This window comes from Alternaria infectoria (assembly GCF_024043175.1).
Source record: "Alternaria infectoria strain BMP 0036 chromosome Unknown scaffold_11, whole genome shotgun sequence".
Lineage (NCBI taxonomy): Eukaryota > Fungi > Ascomycota > Dothideomycetes > Pleosporales > Pleosporaceae > Alternaria > Alternaria infectoria.
In genome coordinates this window covers 283,331-305,834 of record NW_026250700.1, presented here as the reverse complement: position 1 = coordinate 305,834, position 22,504 = coordinate 283,331, and the positions used below count along the sequence as shown (strand labels likewise).

Here is a 22,504-nt window from a genome sequence, read left to right as displayed (position 1 = left end):
AATGGAAGCAATTGTTTCCTCGCAAGTGAGATGAGGCTGAGGGATCTACAGCCGCATACGCTGGGTGCGGACGACAAGGCCGGGAGCGGGCTGCCGACGCATGAAAGGCATTGCGCGTGCTATGCTCGAGCTTCCATGCGGCATGACAAAGATGCGGCGCCTTGTTCAGGTTAGAGATGGTCAGAGATGGACAAGGAGAATTGGAAGGAACGGCCGCCGATCGCTAGTGAGGCAAGACTAGCCCTGGAGGTCTACTCCGGAGTAGATGGTGAAAGCTAGAGGGGCTCGAAGCAGGGGGGAAAGTACATGGAAACAAAGTTTGAGACATGATTATTCCCCCGCAGCGGTCCAATGGCTGGCAGGGCTGCAACGCTGAAGGGCTGCTCAGGTGGACGCAGGGGAAGAGAGAGCGTCGCCCGGCTGGGGTGGGACCGGCGAGCAATTGACTCGAGGTCAGGCAGCTCAGGCAGTCTTACAGGTGATTGACGCCGAGGTTATCTGGGTACGGGTCTTAGCCAGGCACACAGACGCCGATACAGCACAGGTCAGCACAGGTACGGCACACTACCTGCGCCAACCTGCAGCAATTGGCTGGGGTCCTTAGAGGCGGCCCCTGGACACGCTAAGGGGCATCTGGCGCGCTGGTAACCCGCAGTGAGGGCGTGCTGCTTGCTCTCAAAGGGCCTTCACAAGCAAAATAATCCGCGTCTTCATTTTTATCCTGGCCTTTCTTTTTGTGCCTCTCCCCAATCGCCGCCCACGTCTCCAGGCGGGTAAACAGCGCTCGCACCCACCGCTGCCAGCCCCAGCCCGCGGATGAAGGCCACCTCGACACCGCCGACTGCACCCTCTGCTGGATCTACACGGCGCCGCAAAAGCACTTGCAACACCACACCCAACGGCCGGCGCACATACACGACCACAACGGCGCTGCCGTAGCCGCACACATGGCCACCTCACCACCAGGCTCGCCCGCAAACGGCGTGCCGCGGCCCATGAGCGCGATGATTAGGCCGAACCGCAGCTCCAGTCGCATGAGCGTGAGCAGCAAGCCGGGCGGGAGCAGGGCCTCTGATGAGGACAGCAGGACGGCCGTCAAAGTTGGTAGGTGCATCTCAGGGTCCGCGATAAAACACCTCTGCTAACCACGGCCTAATGCAGCTGTACGCGTGCGGCCACCACTGCAACACGGCGATCCGGGCTACGAGCTCATCCCACAGCGCTTCCGCAACGCCCTCTGCCACGTCACATCGCCCTCCAGCCTGACGATAGATGCGCCCGGCGGCAAGAAGGTCTTTGTCTTTGACCGCGTCTTCGGCGAGGACATTGAGCAGGAAGGCGTCTTCGAATACGTCGCCGACAGCGTCAACTCCTTCGTCCAGGGCTACAATGTCTCCATCCTCGCATACGGCCAGTCGGGCGCGGGCAAGTCCTACACCATGGGCACCACCGGCCCCCGAGACCAGGCGGACAACGATGTCATGGGTATGTCGATGCGGAATCTACGAACGTCAAAAATATCATACTGACTTCATCAGGTATCATCCCCCGCGCTGCGGCGTTGCTTTTCGAGAAACTCGAAGGCACTAGCAATCGCGCGTCATCCTCAGGAATCCGCGTCCCAAGCCGTCTGTCGGGCATACACAACATGGCCTCCAAGGCGTCGTCATCGTCGTCTGCCAATCGGAACTGGCAGCTCAAGGCGACCTACGTCGAGGTAAGATAAGCCCTTCCGCCGTCGCAGGCCAGAACTGACGGATGCAGATCTACAACGAGCAACTTCGCGATCTGCTGATCCCCGAGCACGTGGCTGTCAATGAGCGGCCACAGGTCAACATCCGCGAGGATCGCGATGGCCGCATCCTCCTGACGGGACTGACCCAGATTCCTATCAACTCGGTCGACGACATGCTGGGCGCGCTCAACTTCGGCTCCGCAATCCGGCAAACCGACGCGACGGCCGTCAACGCGAAATCTTCCCGCTCCCACGCAGTCTTCAGTCTAAACCTAGTCCAGAAGAAGTCGTCACCTGCCGCGCCTACTCCGACACGCGAAAAGCGCCGATCCGTCCCTATCGAGATGATGTCGGGCTCCTCGAGCGAGAGCTGGGTGACAGTCGACAGCAAGTTGCACTTTGTGGATTTGGCGGGAAGCGAAAGGCTGAAGAACACTGGGGCGCAGGGCGAGCGGGCTCGGGAGGGTATCTCCATCAATGCAGGGCTTGCGAGCTTGGGCAAGGTCATCTCGCAGCTGTCCGCACGTTCCCATGGCGGCTACGTCTCGTACCGCGACTCTAGGCTCACGCGCCTACTGCAGGACTCGCTTGGCGGCAACGCTATCACCTACATGATTGCTTGTGTCAACCCGGCCGAGTTCCATTTAAGCGAAACCTTGAACACCGTCCAGTATGCCCAGCGCGCCCGCGCTATCCAAGTCAAGCCGCAAATCCAGCAGATCCATGACGACAGTGATAAGCAGGCTGCCATCGACCGGCTGCGGGCCGAAGTACAATTCCTACGGGACCAGATTCGACTGTCTGAGCGCACGGATCGAAAGAAAGCAAGCCCTCAAGAGAGCCGTGAGCGCCAGGACGAGCGCGAGACTGAGCTCCAGAACCAGTTGCTCGACGTTCAGGAGAATTACAATGCGCTGAGCGCCCGCCACGCTAAGCTAATCTCCGAGATCACCAAAGCCCGCGACAACAACGAGACGGAGACGCCTATGCTCAAGGATGCTATTGGTGACTCTGCGCTTGAGAGACTAAAACGATCTAATTCATTCGCCGAGGCTGTCGAATCGGTAGTCTTGGAATACGAGAAGACGATCCAGACGCTTGAGTCTTCCCTTTCCAACACACGCTCCTCTCTGTCCAACAACGAGAGTGACCTCCTGGAGAAGGAGACCCGCATCGCAATCCTCGAAAGCCAGAACCACCACCTGCAATCGCGCATCCAGAAGGCAATGGAACGGGACGCGAACAACGAAGAGTATGTCCAGTCGCTCGAGCGCCAGATCGACAACTCGGCGAATGGCATCGAGAAGAACGACACCATCATCTCTGAACTGCGCGAGAAGTTGCAAAGGCTTCGTGAAAACGAAACCAGCAGCGAAGAATATATCTCCACCTTGGAAGAGCGTCTGGCCGAGAATGAGCAGGAGACTGAGATCATGAGCCGTGAAATTGAGCGACTCAAGCATGTCGTTGAGAGGCAACGCAGCGTCGCCAAGTTAGACAACCTGCTTCACGAGCTCGATGACAAAGAGCATGCTGTTGAGCCTTACACCAATGGCCACTCAAAGACACCTAGCGACCCCTTCATTGAGAAGCGCCCCAAGCTTGAGAAGCGAGTCACGAGCGAGAGCATGCACCAATTTGGCACTCCCGTGGATGCGATTCCTGAGGAGGCTGACAGTGAACGTCCACTCACAGCCAGCACCAAACATGACGGTACGGACGAGCAGAAAGATCGTTTTGCTGTCAAGGCTGCTTCAGTCGTCGGAGATGAGCCTTCCAGCCCCGCGCAAGCTCGCTTCGTCAACGACAAGCTCGATACGGTGACCCAAGAGCTGCTCGACCTGCGCGTGGAGCACGAAGGAACTCTTCAAGATTACGAGAAGCTGGCCAGCAAGTACCAAGAGGCTTTGCGGACTTTGGCCGCTCTCCAAGACTCAGTGGACGAGGCGCGCCATCGCGGAATCACATCAGTGCCTTCCTCCCGGCCAAGCTCTTTCATGGCAGAAGCGGGCGTTAATGGACTCCCAACAGAAGACTTGTCTTCCTCGCGTACATTGTCTGCGGAACTGGCCTTGGCAGAGGCTTGCAATACCAGCATTCCAGATGATGAAACAGAGGTTGGCCAAGATGAGGCCAAGGCTCGACGAGCATCAGTCGACTCCACAAACCAGGAGCAACACATTCCTGAGACCGTGTTAGTCCAGGAGCTGAAGGCCCTGAAGCTGCTTCACAACGAGAAGGAGGAGCGCATCGAGAAGCTTCAACACAGCTACTCTCAGCTGCAAGAAGAACATCAAGATACACTCGATTACGTGGAAGAACTGAAGTCGGAAGTCACAAAGGCCCAGATGCAGGCGAACCGACCATCTTCTCCATCCCTACACATGATCCGCCGCAAGTCTAGCCAAGCAGTCCTTGCGAACGATCGTTCTAACCGCGCATTCGCCTCGCTCCGTAACATGGCTTTGGATACGCTAGACGAGGACCCTGACGGCATCCAAAACTTCGAGCTCAACCTCAACACCATCATGTCCGAGCTCCACCTACGGTCTGAGCGTGTGCAGGACTTGGAGGCAGAATTGCAGTCTGTACGCAAGGAGATGGAAGGCAAGATGACATTGATCAGCGGCCTGACAAAAGAGCGCTCCAGCTTGAAAGCCGGGTCTCCTATGGATATCTCCATCGTCGCTTCAATGCAGGATCAGATGAAGCAGAACGAGGAGCATATCAAGGAGTTGAAGAACTCCCACATCCAGCGCGAGCAGGAGCTCAAAGAACAGATTGAGTCTCTCAAGGCATCTGTCAATCGATCTGATGATCTACTGTCACCTCGTCAGACGCCTGAGGGCATGCGGACTGTCAACGGTGAGGAGGAACCTGAAGACGATGCTACCCGCCACACCCACCTCTCTCAGCTTAGCGATGAGGCAGCCCACTGGCAGTCTAAGCATCTAGAAGCTATCGAAGCTACCAAAGCTTCGGAGCAGCGACATCTCGAGACTGTTCGTGAACTAGAGTCCGCCAAACAACGTCTTGAGGTCGACCATGCTCTTCGCATATCTGAGATAGAGCAAACCCGAGGCGCTGAGTCTGAGGCTGCTCTAGAACAGGAGAGGGCAAAGCACTCCGAGCTAATCGCTACTTTGGAAGCAGAGGTCCATGAGCACAAGTCTACGGCTGTCAGCCAAGCTGCTCGCCTTGCTGAGCTTGAGGCCTCTCACACAAGCATCCTTCAACAGATCGAGGAAGACTCTGAAGCTCGAGCGCTCACCGAGAAGGAGCTTGACACTCATCGATCCCTTGTAACCAATTTGGAGAGGCAAATCGATGAGCACAAAGCGGCGATCGATTACCATCAGCAGGGTATGGACTCTATCCAGAAGTCACATGCAGCTGAGCTCGAGAAGCTTACAGCGGAGCTTACGACACATCGAGAGACAACCTCTTCTCTTGAAGCGGATCTTTCTCAGGCCAAGTCTGAGATGGCGACGCTCCTTGAGGGCGTTTCGACTGTCCTTGGTGAGGAGACGGATGTCAGCAACATTCAGTCTCACATCGAAGCATTGGTCCAGGAACGCAAGTCCATCACAACCAAACTGGAGGAGGCTCAGGCCGAGCTGGAGACCCGCAGGAAGGAGCTTACGGAAGCCAACAACACCATCAGCACGCTCAAGGGCAACCTGAAGGAGTTCGAGCTCATCAACGCCGAGACGATCAAGGAGCTCGAGAAGGTCAGCGAGAAGGAGCACAAGAGCGCCCGACTCGTGCAAGAGCTCGAGGATCAGCTCAACCAGAACTGGGACCAGCACGAGGCTGCCAACAACCGACTGTCGGCTCTCCAGACCGAGCGCACTCGCGAGCTGCAAGACGCTATGACCCACGGTGAGGAGCTCGAGAAGGAAGTACAAGAGTCACGCATCAAGATCGCGTTATTAGAGGTAAGCTCATCATCTTCTTGGCTTCGAGGAATCAGCTAACATGACCAGTCACAACTCGTGGACGCGAAGCGCAACTCTAACCGTGCTTCTATTGATCCTCGTGAAGACCTTCAACGATCCAACTCGAACAACTCCACCGCGCGCAAGAGCACAGCACACACATCTCTGCCCTCACCACCACCCGCCATTCCTCTCCCACCTCTTCCGCCTGGCAGCCCCCCACCTCAGGCCAGTGCGCCGTCTCCTCCTACTTCGCGCCATCAGAGCAAAGACATTGCTCACGCTCAGTTGGTCGAAGACCAGGAGGCTCGCATCCGTACCATCGAGAAGCACCTGTTTGCTGAGAAGCAGCTTACAGCTACTCTTGAGGATGCTCTGACCGACCTCGAGGCTTCAAGCACCAAGACCAAGACTGATCTGGATCAGTTCAGGAAGAAGTGCGCCGGCCTAGAGGAAGAGCTGAACATGATGCGCAAGGAACGCAGCGCAGCCCGCCACTCTCTTCAAGCCGTGGAAGAGGAGCGCAACGCCCGCCTTCGCGTTGAAGCCGAGCGCGCCCACCTTGAAGCTCGTATGGCCGCCCTCAACAACGCACAAAAGAAGGGCAAGAAGAAGGGCACTCTGAACTGCTTCTAGGCTTCTCCGCCTACCCACCCACCCACATCTTTGACCTTCATGTATCTGCTTCATTGTCATCTGCTTATACCGGCGTACACTGGAAGGGATCTTTACATACCGCGCTACATACCCCCGATACACCTGCTCTACATAGTTCGACGCTTTCTGGAGCATGTTTTGTTTTCGACATGTCTTTATGCTTTCAACGATTTGCAATGCTCGCATCTCTAGCACACATTTACCGTTGGACGCGGTCATGGCCGGTTGGACACTGAGGGGAACCCTTTGCTTGGTGCCTCTCTCTTCTTTCTTGCCTTTATGTTTGCATGCCCCATACCCCCCCTTTTCACTTCTTCTTCACTTCAAGCCACATTACTTTTTTTTTCCTAATGTATATTTTACGGCAGTTGGCAGCTTGGATGGACCACAGTTAGTCAGAGCCGGAACCGAAGAGAGGCTATCTGGATTGTACGTTGAAATTGCTTTGGTGCGTGCATAGCGAAAGAGAGAGGGCGAAACGATGAACAATTTCCATTTCCTTCTACCTTTCTTGTTCCTAATTCGGGCCTTTTATTTCTCTTCTGTGGGACGGGCAGATGAAATGGGATATATGTGAGAGGGAGGTTTTTTTTCTGATGGATGATCCAAGGGACAACAAAATATCATGCCTTCGTTCTACATAAACATGACTTCGCCGTTGTGCCTCGTTTGACGTTGATCGTACAAACAATGCTTCACCCCACCTCGTCTCGCCTCCCTTGATCTATAGAACCGACATGGTGGAAATGCTATAGCAAGCAAGCCCTTGACATATCATATCACATGACCCTCAACACCTGCACTCCCATCACACCATCACAAAATCGCGAAACCCCTTCGTCACAGTTATGACGACGGACGCGTAATTTCGCGTTCCAGCCCTAAACGCAGGAGATCGCGATTTGCGTAGGATCGAAGTGGCCTCGCCGCTAAGGTTTACCGTGCCTCTTCCTCCCTACTTTCCACATTAGTGCATGGTGCCTGTGCCGCCCCGGCCATCCTTCGGTATATGAGTAATCATGTCATGTACCTGCCGCGTGTTTCTGTGCCGCAATTTGTGCGGCGTGGTACCTGGGTGGGTGACTAGTAATGGTAGCGGCGCGGACGCGATGGATGCGATGGGGTGTTGGTGCGGGATCGTGTATTGTTTGTTGTTGTGCTGTGAAGGATTTACGCGGGCGAGTACGGGGGAGTTGGATTTTCGCACGGTTCGCTTGTGTTGGATTGTGTAGATGTGTGAGTTATGAAGGTGCGGCGTGGGTGTGTTTGAGGGCTGCACTTGTGTTGGGGAGTTTGGTAAGGGAGGAAGATGTGCATTTGAGTTATGGATGGTGCTATGGGTGGTTCGAAGGGTTTGCTGGGCTGGAGGTGTGTTAGGGCTTGTTGCTTGGGAAGACGTGTGCGTGAGGTGTTCGAAACATTGGACAAGATGTTCAATGTATCTATGACCGGTGTTTGGTAAGACGTGGACGGGGATGGGGACAGTGTAGGTGAGGTGTTGATATCCGCAAACCTTCCAAGGTTGTATTTAGCAAAGGTGAGCACTATAGCCAGTCTTCGGAGTAAGAGATCGATTCATAGTGAGTCTTCTTTGATGTGCGCCCTCCCGAGGTCCATCAGAGGAAAAGATAGTAATCGCTTGCCCATTTCCTCGCAGTATGACAAAGGAATGGACTTTTTAAGCACGATATGGAGCTCCCCTGGGCCTTCCTACTGTATGATATCGATGTGCTGTGTAATACAGGATGTGTTGTGCTCTTGAAAACCTTGCGCCTCTTTTACTTCGAACATCTACCAGGACAGAGAGCATTTCTCTGATATTTGAAGCTTATGTTGTCTGCGAATCGTGCACGACATGCGCGACCAGTCCTTTTATCTCGATATGCTTTCGCGGCTGGTAGTTTCCAGTCACATGGGTAGAACCAAGCATACGTGTAGCAAACTGGGGCGTATAAGTCTCGAAGGCCGGACAAATCATTTTGATGCTCGAATTTAGAGGAGTACATAGCCTAGAAGAGTCACTTCAAAGGCTGTGAAGCTCAATGACCGCATGAGAGAGCCCAGTCGATTCGCGTTGCGACATAACGGTACTTGTAGGATGTTTTGTTTCTCGGTAGACACATGTCTTGCAAAGACCTCGCGCGAGATGATTGACATCCAATACACTCAACTTGCATCGCTGTGGATGGGGAGGCTGGACGAGCGGGGCTGATTACATAAGCGCGCTACGGAGGCTCGGCGCCGAGGCTCAAGCTAAAATTTCTGGAGCTCAAAACCGTTCTCTACATCATCCTCATCACCAGCACCACATCGCGCTTTATGATGCGCGCGCTTTCATTCAAGCGCCTTGATCAATATTAACGCAGCCATCGCGTATGCTCTAGTTACCAGGTAAGCCTTTCCCAGCTTCGCGACTCCTGCAGAAGATTATCACATACGAACAATCCAAATCCTACAGCACCGTGAAGGACTACACAACTCTAGAATTACAATGATGCACTCAAGCGCAGCGGCACTATCAGAACATTCATTCCGAACAGCTGCTAACAAAGCTTCAGTGTCGCGATCCATATCGCGCTTGGCTTCTTCCTCTCTACTCAATCTCTTCAAAGGTAAGACTCCACCACTACTCCCATCCCCCTCCGCAGAGTGATGAAAACACGACACGGAAAGGCATTCCTCGACCTGAATATACAATGTCGACACCCTTGCTTTTAGTTTCAGCCTTGTCTGATCCTGCTCAATGCTATCGCATATTTGCAAAACTTCTTTGCGATCAACGTGCTAACATTGATCCTCGCAGGTACATACTCCCACACACGATCCCTTCCTCCCTCCCGAATACACCTGGCTTCCTGATGAAACCCTGATGCGTCGGGCGGACATAACGTATGCCTTGACCGGCATCCATCAAAAGCAGGCGTACAAACCTGTGGGTGTTCGGAAGAGGCTTTACTTGTTGATAACAGCATCTCTGATTGCCTCCACACACCACACACTGCGATACTTCTTTGCGGACTGTTCAACTAACAGCCTCCGCAGGTATGGCACACTCTCTACTCCAGCAGTCGGTCCATCATTATAATGATGATTATGATATTCACGCTGTGTGAGAGGCGGCGTTGTAACGAGCGTCCGTCTTACTGATCACGACAAACACAATCTGATTTAATGAGGTAAGTCTGGATCAAAGCCATCGATCCTGCGAACATTCGCTAACATGACGCAGGCTGATTCTTGATGGACTCGTACTTTTTCATCCCATCACGGATGTCACATGTCTCTGTGGACGTACGCTGACATCTCGACACCAGTGACCCTCTCACCCTCACATGTCTTTCATGCTGCATCTCTCGGTAAGTTCAATCGCATCCCAACTCGCCCGCCACCCCTAGTATGATGAACAACATGATTCGCTGTGTTCTTTCTTAATCACATTGAAGATAATATCACCTTGGAGAACTGATCCCTACACCTTACATCTGTCGCTTTGTCTCCAATATGTGTTGGACTTGCTGGCTAACTATGGACAGTAAATCATCCCAGTTGGTCGATGTTGAGCAGCTTTGCGATGCTCGAGGTGTATATAGCCAATGCAATTGTTTATGAACCAGATTTGATTCCCTTCAACTTGACCGTGATGGCGCAATGTTTCAAGTATGATGGTGTTGGAATGATGATCCTTGGATGAGTGCATAGATTCTAACGGCCCACGGTGACCGCTTTTCTCACCGCATACCATCCGGTGTACCTCAACATGTTCACTCGCCCGCACCCGCCAGCTCCCCGAGACCAGATTCCCTGTACCGGCATCTACCAGCATCGTGGGTCTTGGGTGCGTCTATGCAAACCACATTAGGTCTGGTTCGCAGTTAAACGCGCTTGCGATACGCGACACCTGCATGAAATGGCGGTCAAGGGACAGGATGTCCGCTGTTGTCAAAATCGCTGCAAGAAAGAGCTTAGCTCTGCAGGTACCCACCTGTTGTTTTCACCCTTCTCGCCGGTGTGAATTGCTTGCAGTAGTATCTGTTTATCTCCCGAGCAACCAAAGATTTTCGCACTTGTTCAGAGTTTGCGTTGGTGAAGCGGGGGAAAAAGCTGAGGCCGGGTGGAGGTTGGGGTCGTCTCTATCAGCACTAGGTATCACTATCAGATGGGCGCACGGTTTGCTGGGTTTTCACGATGTCGACGATGTTGTCTCTGCTGCGAGCGAGGGAGATGGAGTGTTTGGAGTCTTGAAGTAAGTCACGCGGGTGATGCATTGGAGAAAGCCTATTCTGGTGTTGATGAAACAGTAGATTGCGTTGTCTCGTATTGTGTTGTCTCTATGCTGTGTTGTCTCGTCTTGTCTTATGAGAAAGAGGTTTAGTTTTGACGCTCTAGAGTATTGGTGTGAGATGACGTGGTGCGTGTAGTGTGGGGTGTGCATGTTTCTCGGTCTGTGGCGTCCTCGCATCGAGAGACACGACTAAGACGTGCATGTATTGATGAGGCGGGGTGATGACAAAGTTTGATATGGGAGCTGAAGCAGAGGGTTGTTTGATTTTATTGGTGTTGTGCGCTGTACCTTCAGTCACGAGACCGTATGTAAATGTGACGAGAGTTACATAGCGTGTGAGTTGTTCACGTTGGAGGGGAGATGAAGCAGGTGACGGCAGATCTACGGAATGGGCAGTATCTCATGCAGAGGATATGCACAGCTTTGCGGGGGATACATCGGTGGTTCTGCTGTACACAGGTCGTCTGTTGCTCAGCTCACGTAAACACTAGCTCGATGGACCGAGGGCCAAATTGCGATCGCAACAACGGTAGTTCACTCGCAGAAGATTTACATGTCCTGTGTCTGCTTCGGACCGAAGCCTTGCGGAGTCCGTGGAGCTGACGTTGGATGTCTCCGATGAGAGATGCCGATAGGCAACGTTCGGAAAGCGGGGAGGCAGTGGTGATCCGTACACTGCAGAGACCCTGAGATGGCGAGATTGATAAAATCGGCGATTATATGGGCAACAAGAGGCTCGTTGGCCGGCTGAACTCTGGGATTCGCCGAAAGCTGGCATCGTCAGCTGAGCGCGCTGCTGATGTACAGGAAGGTAGCTGAGATGTTGCGAAACGTGAGTGGCTGTTTCAACGCAATGAAATCAATAAAGACAAATATGACTGCGCAACCTGACTTCAAGGTCCAGTACCACCTACGTCGTCGTGCAGCAGCCAGCGCCACAACATGAAGCAACGACAGATTGTTCTATCGTAATCGGGAGAACGGTTGGCTCGAGGCTCAGCTACCGTTGCGCTAGCACGTTTCTTCTCCAACGTCTGTCTCCTTACTTCTTCCGAGACAAAGATGCTTTTGACAAGAGGCATGGCAGCTGAAACAAAGCAAGTGTGCCGCGATCGAGCGATGCCATCTCTCTCCTGTGTCAGCGCCCGTCGTTTTGGCCAAGTCGGCGTTGCAGAACGGCCCCAGGAACCAGGTCGTTTAGGTCGGGTGCGCAAGGAGAACCGGTTTTCACAGAGGAGCACAATAGCACGACGTTGTTCACGGGTGACGCAAACGGACACGGGCTGCTCTGAGGTAGGATGCCTCCTATGTTCGTGCCGTGTCGCGTGGGTCTTTGACGTCCCGGCTGTTGTTGCAGGTGGGTGGTGCTCGGGAAGGCTGATAACGATGAGCGTTGCAGAGCCTACCGATGCGGAGTGGGGGACGAATGCGGTGTTCAGACTGATGACATTTCGGTATGCGCACCGGATAGGGTACGGAGTATGACTTGCAGTGCACCGTACTCGTCTCTGGTGTAAGCTTGTTGGGCTACTGGGGATGGGTGCACGATTGGCTGGGTATTGGGATTTCACAACTGCCTGAATGCGCACTCATAACACGGAGGTTGCCAGATGACATGGCCAGCTATTGTTGGCCTGGTGATACTGCTGCGCACAAGAATTATGGGTGTTTGAATAGAGAAAAAGATGGTCGTCAATAAAGCGTGCTAGTCAGACTTGGTCGCACGTCTCTGAGGTGATGGGCGATCGAGGTGAAAATTCGGAATAGGAGAGCTCGTGTCGGAGATTCTGTGCCCATCTGGCATCAGGCAGCATTCAGGGTGGGCCGGCAATCTACTCGGATAGCCTGTGACATGATCTCAACACGGGAGAAAGATTCTGGAAGAATGAGGGCCCCGTCGTAAATCTTGATGTTCCCTGGGCCCAACAGCTCGCCCAGCAAAAGACGAAACCATCGTCGAGTGCGCATGGACTGCAGTTCTTGGGTGACATTCAGGGTCCGTCGCTGATAGCGCAGGGACTGACAGGATGAACGACGGAATTGCGCGCGTCGGGAGGGAGCGGCCAGCTTGCGGTGGCCGTCGAAAGTCTGCTTTACTCGTGCAAACTCTCTCGAGGCTCGAATGAGGCGCGGTCTATTGATGGGCAAAAGCAACTTTGCCGCACCTCCGCAAAGGTTCCCGCGCAGAATAGAGTTGGGCCTTGCGCTCGCTGCCGTTTGGTCGATCACAGGAGGTTACACGACGCGTCGGGCACTCCACAACGCGCCGCGCCCTGCATCGTTCTCGAAGACGCTTGAGATCATACTTTATCGATGATGCCATGTGACGCAGCCGCTCAGAATCCTGTCTGTGTTTCCATGTTTGGCAGCCGCGTCCATCGCTGTGGAGGAGCACATCGCGAGCGCATCAAGGACGGTCCTTTCACTACGCTACTGACTCGAGCAGGGGATGAGCCTGACGGTCTATCTCGCCGTCGTTGTTCCGTGGTGCCGCGGGAGGCTAGAGGCACGCCTCGACAGCGAAACCACGTTGACGGGTGCCCACGGCGGACTCTGCCAATGGCGGCGCGCGCTAAGCCCCTGACGGCCAATGGAATAAGGCTGCATGACGGCCATCCAGGAACCTGCCACAAATCAGGAACCGGCGCCGGAGCGAGGATGAAAGGGGTGGAAACGTGGGCCGCAGCGAAATGACAGCTTGATGCTTGCTTGTGCCTGTGACGTTCCTGACGCTCCCTTGGGATCGAGGGCTGGTTGCAGGAGGGCAGGCGGCACCCAGGGGGCAGCAGCGGAGGGCAGGCGGCGCGAGGGCAGGCAGAGCGCTGCTACTTGAGCGCGTGTATTTTGAGGGTGGCTTTGCGGTGAGGGGCGCGTGTGCGCTGTACAGACGTGAGGCTATGTCTCGCGCGGTGAATTAGTCGTGGCCGTACATAAGACGCGTGCATGGCTAATGCACATGTATGCGCGCAGGACCAAAATGGCTCTCGTCTGCACGTCACGTCACGTGGGGGGCATAAAGGCAGAATGGCAGCAAAAGTCAGCGCAGGGGGCCCAATGAAGGGCGCCGACAAAAAACATCTTGCAACAAATTCGTGCCATGGGCTGCCCGACAGTTGGGCGCTAACCGCTCCGGGCAGCCGAACGCTCCTTCCTGCTAAGCTTGGAACCACCTTCGCGCCGTCCTTCACCACTCGCCCCGAGCCTTGACTGTCAGCCCCCGGTGCTCATTTCGCGCCTATTCACTCCACCCCCCAGCGCCACACTCGCATCTCCCCCAAAAACAATCGCGTCGCCATGCTTCCTGCGCTGACCGCTCTGCACCTGCTCTCGCCTCCCCCACCACGTCTTGTCGCTGCGCATCGTGTTTCGCCCATCCGCTGCTAACTAAGTCGTCTTTGCCTCTCTCCGCCCAGCACCCGCCTCGCTGCCAACGCACGCAGCAGCGACCGCTCTCACCATAGCAACAGGCCGACTGCTGGCCCTCTGACCGCGCTTGTCCCGTCTGGGCCGCCCGATCTTCATTGTTACGACTCACAACGCTCCCCGAGCGCCGCTTCCACTCTAATCTCTTGGGCTAGCCCGCCGACTCGTGCAAAGACCCAGTACCGCACCCCTTGCTGTCTCTCATTACACGCGCCGTCCATCAATCACAGCACCCTCCTAAAGCCGGCGTGTTTTCGTTCGTGTGGCTCTGGCCTCCATCACATCTCGCTCCCGCTAGATCGCTCCGTCTTCTACTCACCAAGCCGCATCACTGGACCTGGCCAGCTTTCACCCTCTTCTCGCACCATTCGGAAGTCCACATCCCTACTCCCCCGAGCGCACAGGCACGCTCAAATCTCCCAGCCCGATCATTAAGCCACCTGCGCTATGGTCACAGAGTCATTCCTCTTTCAACCTCACTAGAACATCCTAACCTGCGGAATACTACCCGTCTACCGTGGTCCTGGGCTTGACTCCACACGCCCTCCCAACCGTCGTCTCTCATTTTCTCGACATTCCCGCACCTGCATCAACCTGGACCCTTACTACACGCTCCTATCGCATCTCAAACCCTCGATACGCACTGAACTCCCCCTCCCCCTCAGCTCTCAACCACACCTCCCCTGACGTCTACCTACCACTACCACCTTCTGCAACGCGAATCTTCACATGAGATGAACTAAAGGACCCTCGAGAATCGAGCATCATCGCCCAAGGACTTCATCATTGGTAAGCCTCATCACTGCTCCATCATCATGCCTCCTCTAACCACCACAGTCCTTCCCATTGGGAGCATCTGCTATAACAGATCTTCAACTCAAAAGGGTACATTCACATCAATATGCATCCAGAATCACAAGCACAGCCACATGGCTGGGCCTCTCTTGAGGAGAGGTATGAGGTGATGAAGGAGATTGGCGACGGCAGCTTCGGTAGCGTCGCGCTCGCACGCGTTCGAACTGCGGGATCTCACATCGCTCGTCGTGGTACTCTGGTACGTACAACGTTCCACAGGAGCTAAGATATCGAGTCAACTGACGCGTCATAGGTCGCGATCAAGACCATGAAGAAGACGTTTGACTCATTCTCGAGCTGTCTTGAGCTGCGGGAGGTCATCTTCCTACGGTCGCTACCACCGCATCCTCATCTGGTACCGGCTCTGGATATCTTCCTGGACCCCTACAGCCGAAGGCTTCACATTGCCATGGAGTTCATGGACGGCAACCTGTACCAACTCATGAAAGCCCGGGACCACAAGCCAATGGACGCGCACAGTGTAAAGAGCATCCTCTTCCAGATAATGTCCGGACTGGAGCACATCCACGACCGCGAGTTCTTCCACCGCGACATCAAGCCAGAGAACATCCTCGTCTCGACATCGCAACAGAACGACACATCGCATCCCTTCCGCCGCTACTCAGCAATGATGACCCCTCCTTCGACACCCCCAGCCTACACAATCAAGATTGCCGACTTTGGTCTTGCCAGAGAGACTCACTCCAAGCTCCCCTACACCACGTACGTTTCGACCCGATGGTACCGCGCCCCGGAAGTGCTCCTACGTGCCGGTCAATACTCAGCGCCAGTCGACATTTGGGCAGTCGGTGCCATGGCCGTCGAGATCGCAACCCTGAAGCCCCTCTTCCCTGGTGGAAACGAGGTTGACCAGGTCTGGAGGGTGTGCGAAATCATGGGCAGCCCCGGAGGTTGGGTCAACAAGCACGGCCAACGCGTCGGCGGTGGCGAGTGGAAAGATGGTGTCCGGTTAGCACAGAAGCTGGGCTTCTCATTCCCCAAGGTAAGACACACGGAAACCATGATCTTCATCTCCAGCTAACGGTCATGTAGATGGCCCCTCACTCGATAGACACCATTCTGCCATCGCCACAATGGCCTGCCAGCTTGGCACAGTTCGTCACATGGTGCCTGCTTTGGGACCCTCGTGCCAGGCCTACTTCCCGACAAGCACTCGACCACGAGTACTTCCAAGACGCCGTAGACCCTCTACGACTGAAGTCCTCATCTTCTAGGTTGTTGGGTCGCAAAGGATCCGAACTCTCCGGCACCAACTCCCCAGACGCATCGCCCAAGCTCACATCGAAGACCTCATCATGGCTCCGTCGATCATTGGTCGCACGTGAGAGCGCACCAGCAGTCCCGCAACACACCACACAGCAGCCGTTGTCACCTCGACCATCTCCAGCCCAGGCCAACTCTGGCGATGTGAGTGGGTCGACCAAGCAGCGTCCTGCTGCTACTAAGCGAGCTACGTGGACGAATGGAACTTCGAACAATGGAGCTCCCATACCCATTCTACCCTCCATCAAGCCGATCTCACCATTATCGGCGGAAGTCACTGCGCAAGCCAATGTCCGTGCTACTAATGGAGAGCAAGCTGCCGGCAAGATTGGACGACAACTCTCTCACGCATCACATGGCAACCACTACGCAGACGTGCATCGACAAGAAGCCGAAAGAGCATTGAACGGTCAATCAGAAGTCACTTCACCCTCAAATGGACAGAAGGAAGGTTTCTTCTCACACCTGCGGAAGCGTGCTCGACGCCTCTCTGGGCGTTACCAGACTCCCATGTCGCCGAACTCTGACGATATCGAGGCCAACGCTGGATGTGCACCATGGGCTGCCACTAGCGCTAGGCAATCATTGGTGATGGACCAGTCGCAAGGCGCAGCGTCCGGTTCTACCTCAGACTTCTCTGAACTAGACAAGGCACTGCAACATGTCAGGGATAGTGTTGAAGCGCACTCCCAACAGACAGCCTCGACGAAGAGCTCGCGTGTTGCAACTAACCCTATGCTCAAACGCCACCACTCAGTGCCCCACGGTCCCGAGCCCCGGAACTCTGAGAACGCACCCAATGCACCGATCTCCAGCAGGACACGACGCGCGATGCAGAACAAATCGAACCCATCAAATAGGTACGAGACGCCTAACGAGGAAGAGGAACTGCTTAGCGAAGTTCTGGCATCCGCCACAAAGGCTGCAAAGAAGCTGGACAACCCGAAACCTCAAGGACCACGTGGTCCTGCGGCATCCTACCTGACACCGTCGCCATCAGCGAACCGTAACAGCGTGGGTTTCGGACAGTCTGACTACATGACACCCAGCAAGCCTATGGACATCTCTCAACATCAGAGCAAGAACGAGCAGCCTGTTTCCAAGTGGCCCACACCACCCGATGACGGCTCAGACTGGGCTTCAAGTGTGGCTGCCAGCCTCATGGCAGCACAGACCCGACACCGATGATATCCAACATCGCGGGACCCATACTTCTTTTCGCCTTGCCTTCGTTGCATGCTCTTGCATCCATATAATTGTAATTTGGGTCACCGCACCCGCTCTTTGTCGCTCCCTATACGACCGTACGACATTGAGCTCTCCCGTCTGGAACGGTGCACGATTACAGAAAGATAGACACAGACGCGACGCGCTGCAAAGCCCTCAAAAGCAAAGCGCACTTCCTGGGACGGTGTTACTGGCGTCATAACACATCATCGTCCTTTTGCGCAATCACCATCGTTTATCATCTCACAACGTTAACGTTGTCGTTTTCCAATATCACCTCCACATTCGCTCTGTACCACCACCACATATTTTCTTTTTTTGAATCATCATCTCGGGCGGCATCATACATCATACTTGTGGCGGATCGACGCGAGATTGTCGTCTGTTCATTTCGTGGGAAATTGTCGATACCTTGTCATCAAGTTACTTGGGTGTTACTGCAGGGATTGTCCGTGTCTGGGAAAACCCAGTGTACACCTTGCTTCTGTTTCAGCTTCTCTTTGGCGCGCCTTGTTGGCGCTATCCCGTACTATACTAGACCGAGCTTTTTCCTTTATGTGCTTCATTTCGTCGGCGGATACCCCCCAATTTGAGCATTTGGCGACTACATCATACCGTCAGCTTTTATCTCCTCTACTATATATCCTTGTTGGTTAAAAGGGAAGGCTGGGGTGAAGGAAGGGAGGCAAACCATGTTTTCTTGGGATAAACTTGGTAACAACATGGGAGGTGGGTAGAATAGTTTTTGAGCGATCAACTGGCCCTGTTTCAACTCTTCTCTTTGCGTCCCGTTTTCTACTTGCATTCTCCTTGCGTACTCTCATCTCACTATCTTGACTTTTCTTGCAAATCCACACACAACCCGTTGTAATATGTAATAGGACATATAGCCCAGGATGGCTAGTCATTGTACGTTTCTTGCCTCGCGTCTATCCACGCACATGGCTCATGGGAAGGAGTTCGATACCACCTGGCTTGTTTTTTCTCTATTATCTACTATCAACAAAGCAATTGCGGCGTTGCCGAACGCGCATCTCCTATGTACCATTAGTTAGCCATCTCCCTACCATCAATGAAAGCTGCTCGCTTGCCTGCCTCCGTCGCGGCACCAGACTGCAAAAACACCACACTACGTCTCCGCTCTCCCATCTCCATGCCTGACCCTGTGAAATCAATCTACCAGCCTCGGGCCAGCCTTTGACGATTGCGTGATCCGCTCCACAGGACACGCAACGCCACTGCGTCACTCGCCTACTCGACCACCCTCGACTAGCCAACGCATCACTCCCGCCACTGCCATGAACCCTTCTTGCGTTCACGACCAAGTGCACTAGCCACGTCTTCACGTACTTACAAGCATCTTCCCTAATCAGATCTTTCTCTCGCCTCCGAAAGATCTCCATCGGTCCTACTCGTGATCTTCAGCGGGCATCTGTATGGCAGTCATTCCTTACCTACCATTGACAGCATCTTCCCAGATAGAAAGCTGGATACATGGTACTGGAGTGTACAGCGGTGTCCTCGTCCACCACGGTGAAGTCGGCAGGCATACGCTGACAGTCAGCCGCAGCGTCGACCAAGTCCATAAACCTGGTGATCTTCGTCTACGCGCACACATCACCACCTCTTTTTCTACTACACCCAAAGCACAACAGCGTATTTCCACCACTCTATCTAACCTACCCAAACCGAGGTGTCTTACAACGCGGAAATGAAAGGTAACACGGTAAGGTGCGGCGGGGACGGCCCGTCGCATATGCAGGTCTGTGTACATATGCAGACAGCCAGCCACCAGCCACTACCACTACGGAAAAGGAGATCAAATGACGTCGGGTGTCGCGATTGAGATTGCGGTCGCGATTGCGATCACGAGCTCGATTTGGCATGTTCAACTGAAACTGTTTTTGCTTTTAGGAGGGGGCAGAGTCTGGTACGCATTAAAGGGGGGATATTGGGGTGGGATAAAAAGTAAGTATGGTTTATCTAGCTTCGCGAGCGAGCGCGAGCGCGAGCGTCGTAGTGTTAGTTCAACACGGAAGAACTTCCCGGTGATGACTGATCTTGTGTTGTTTCATGTGGTGCTACATCGAGTTGATTGCAATCAATGGTCGAATCTATTGATTCTAGTATGGACTTTCCAAGTCTCTGTAGAGACGACGCCGCATCGCCGTTACAGTGTTCCCCATGTCTAAGAAACGCCGTGCAATGCTCCTGCCTATATCTAATGCCTTTGTCTTTTCGTAAGCATAGCTTTACCATCCACCACCGGCGGTAACAGCCAGCCCAGCAACACGTTCCATGTCACTCGGCTTCTTCTTGCCAACATCGCTTTCGACCTTGATGTACGAAGTGTATATCAGCTTCTGCTGATCGACGCCCGTGATATCAGCCCAATGTGCCATGAGCTGCTTCATGCGTGACCTCGATATCCCATCAACGATATCTTGGTCAGGAGAGTTTCCGTTCATCTCCCCATCTGCTTTCTCGTCTTCCGAGTCTGTGCCCGAGAAGTAGGCTTCGTCCACCTTTGCCAGCCACTCTTTTTGATCCTTTGGGCCTGGCTTGGGCGCGGGCGCATCTTCGTTCGCCTCTTGAATCCCTTCGTAGACGCGCACTTCTTCCACTTCCTGAACCTTGACTTGACCACCGCCGTTTGTGCATCCACCGGGACAAGCCATGACCTCCACGTACGCATAGTCCTTGACACCCTCACCCGCAGCAGCAGCTGCACCACCTGGTCTCCTGCTAACGCCCGTTTTGCCGCCCGGTAATCTACTGGCTTTTGCTGGCTTCAGTCGCCGTACCAAGTTCTGGATGTTCCTGAAACCGTAGAATCGTGCTGCTTTGATGATTGTTTCTGAGCCACGAACTACCGAGTATTCCACTACATCAGCATTACGCCCTCGGACTGTTGATATTGTAGATCCCGGATTTTGAGCTTGGTAGGTTTGCAGTATGTGGTGTAGATATCCGCCAGATGGACCGGCGGCTGCGCTTTGGTTCTTCCGGCGCGAAGGAGGGAATAGGAATGCATCTAGCTTTGGGTCTGGGAACGGCGTTCGGTCGCTAGATGGAAGTGGTGTACGAGGAAGGGAAGCGAAATTGATGCCACGGGCTGCTGCGAGATGTAAGAGTTCGCGAGCTGTGATTACGCAGTCGGTGTCGCGGATCTTTTCCTGCGACTGGTCATAGCTAGGTAGCCATGCAGCTGATGTTAGCTCTCCACGGCTAGCTTCAAGCTTCTTGTCGAAGCATGGCATGATGGCGAGGTGCCATATCTGAGATGGCAGCACGTTATAACGCTCGCTAAGAACCGACTTGATCAAAGTGCCGGTAAGAGCTTGTGGCGACTTGAGTCGCGAGAGATGCGGGAGAACGTATGGATGTGTCTTCTCTGCGTAGCATATCCATCCTGGGCAGGCAGATGTGAGTATAGGAGCTTTTGGAGTAGTATCGATTGAGCCCTCGGATCCGGGCTTTGGTGTAATCTTAGATGCTTCGGGAGAGAGTGCATTTGTGACCTCGTCTGCTGCGGCAACGAGACAGGCTTCGCGCATCGCGTTGGTGTCGATAATCCACGTGAAATCGCTTCCTTGATGGCCACCAGACCTCAGACCTAAAGGTCCACTAAGAAGCTGTGCGATCATGTTTCCAGCCTCTACCTCGGAAATGTTGAAGACAGCTGCCAGACTTGCGCGCGACTGTGGTGAGACGCTTGCGACGAATAGCTTTCCTTCAGCATTTTGCCCATTCATATCTTTCTCTGTCCCATTGCTCGTATGTCCATTCGTATGTCCATTCGTATGTCCATTCGTCCCATTGTGTGCCAGCCACGGTGCGCGTAACGACGGGTGGGTATCAAGCGTTGTGAGGACCTCGGTATGCGATTGCAGCGAAACCAATACGGCTTCCGCACTTGTCACACATCCTGAACAGGCGAGACAATCGGTAAGCGATATCGAGGCGGGTGGCGGCGGTTCTGAGGCGGCGGCTTTCTCTTCAGTTGTGACTTCGTATGGGTTCTAGCATCATTGTTAGAGTGCGCCCGCGCATGACGCAATGCGATAACCTGACATACCGAGTTGTCTGCCTGTTGTACGGGGAGCGTCTCTATAGGTTTTATGCACGCGACACCCGGTGATATGAAGTCGTTGAGGTCGTCTGCTGAAAGAATGGCGCTCATGTTGCGCCGTGTTGTAGTGGGGGAGGGGTGGCAAGCGGTATTGCGATGTGAGTAAAAACGACCGCAGAGACAGCAAACACCAGACTATGCAGGCAAAATGTTGAGGAATGAGCGGAGGAAGAACGAAGAGCGCGATACAATTAAGAAAGTCCAAAACTCACGCCGCCCCGATGTCGCGGAGAAAGCAGTCACGCAACGCGCCGGCCTATCGATAGGCTCGCATTTCCAAAAGATTCCGAGATTACAAACCTCCGCGGCGAGTCGCCGCCACACTACCTAGGTATCCACATCTTCTGCATGCTCGCCGTCACTTCTCACGTGCTTACACATGCCAATGTCGAGTGCAGCAGGAACACATATCCACACTTGGCTACATTAGCTGCCGCAATATACTCGCTCACGGAGTATAGGAGCATATAGCATGCGCCCCGCATGCTTTTCGGCAGATCGATTTAGCCTAGCAAGCCGCGCATCGAATGGTCGGAGGGAAGGCAACAAACCTGGAAATGACCAACATGAATATAGTTATTCGCTTTACTTCTGACCATGCCGTGCCACAGGAGTCTGACTTGCTCATCATGTTTTCTTTCCTCACATCTCTGCAGTGTTGCTGCTGCTACGTTCCGCCCGCATGCGACGCATTTCTATTGATACCTTGGGACTGATGTCTTCCAAGAGCGGCACGAGGTTTGAGGTCGCAAGGAGAAGGAGTGGGTGGATGTCTGCGCCTAGACTGCTGACGACATGTGTCTTCTTCGGTGTCTTGTGGTTGTGGTTCAACATAGGGACAAGTGAAGCCCTGATACCAGAGGATTCGTTCGCCTATGTACAGGACGAGAGTTTGAGGGATATATTGAACACAACGCTAGGGGTACAGCATGTCAGCTTCTCACATCCTATCCTACACTAACACAACTCAA

At 54.0% G+C, this 22,504-nt stretch overlaps 3 protein-coding genes across 3 annotated transcripts; 2 read left to right on the top strand and 1 right to left on the bottom strand.

Annotated features, from left to right (window-relative positions):
* Positions 1-947: 947 nt before the first annotated feature.
* Positions 948-6,309, top strand: J4E92_006979 (uncharacterized protein; the record flags this gene model as incomplete). Its single annotated transcript, XM_051498343.1, has 5 exons — positions 948-1,104; positions 1,162-1,485; positions 1,539-1,717; positions 1,765-5,673; positions 5,722-6,309. The coding sequence occupies 5 exons, from the start codon at positions 948-950 to the stop codon at positions 6,307-6,309; spliced, it is 5,157 nt and encodes a 1,718-aa protein (XP_051351277.1).
* An 8,627-nt stretch (positions 6,310-14,936) lies between these two features.
* On the top strand, positions 14,937-17,362 carry J4E92_006978 (uncharacterized protein; the record flags this gene model as incomplete). Its single annotated transcript, XM_051498342.1, has 3 exons — positions 14,937-15,089; positions 15,144-15,893; positions 15,944-17,362. 3 exons carry the CDS (start codon positions 14,937-14,939, stop codon positions 17,360-17,362), a joined length of 2,322 nt encoding a protein of 773 aa, XP_051351276.1.
* A 2,291-nt stretch (positions 17,363-19,653) lies between these two features.
* On the bottom strand, positions 19,654-21,584 carry NAR1 (Cytosolic Fe-S cluster assembly factor nar1; the record flags this gene model as incomplete). The annotated part of the gene is made up of 2 exons (XM_051498341.1): positions 19,654-21,423; positions 21,480-21,584. The coding sequence occupies 2 exons, from the start codon at positions 21,582-21,584 to the stop codon at positions 19,654-19,656; spliced, it is 1,875 nt and encodes a 624-aa protein (XP_051351275.1).
* Between the last annotated feature and the right edge of the window lie 920 nt (positions 21,585-22,504).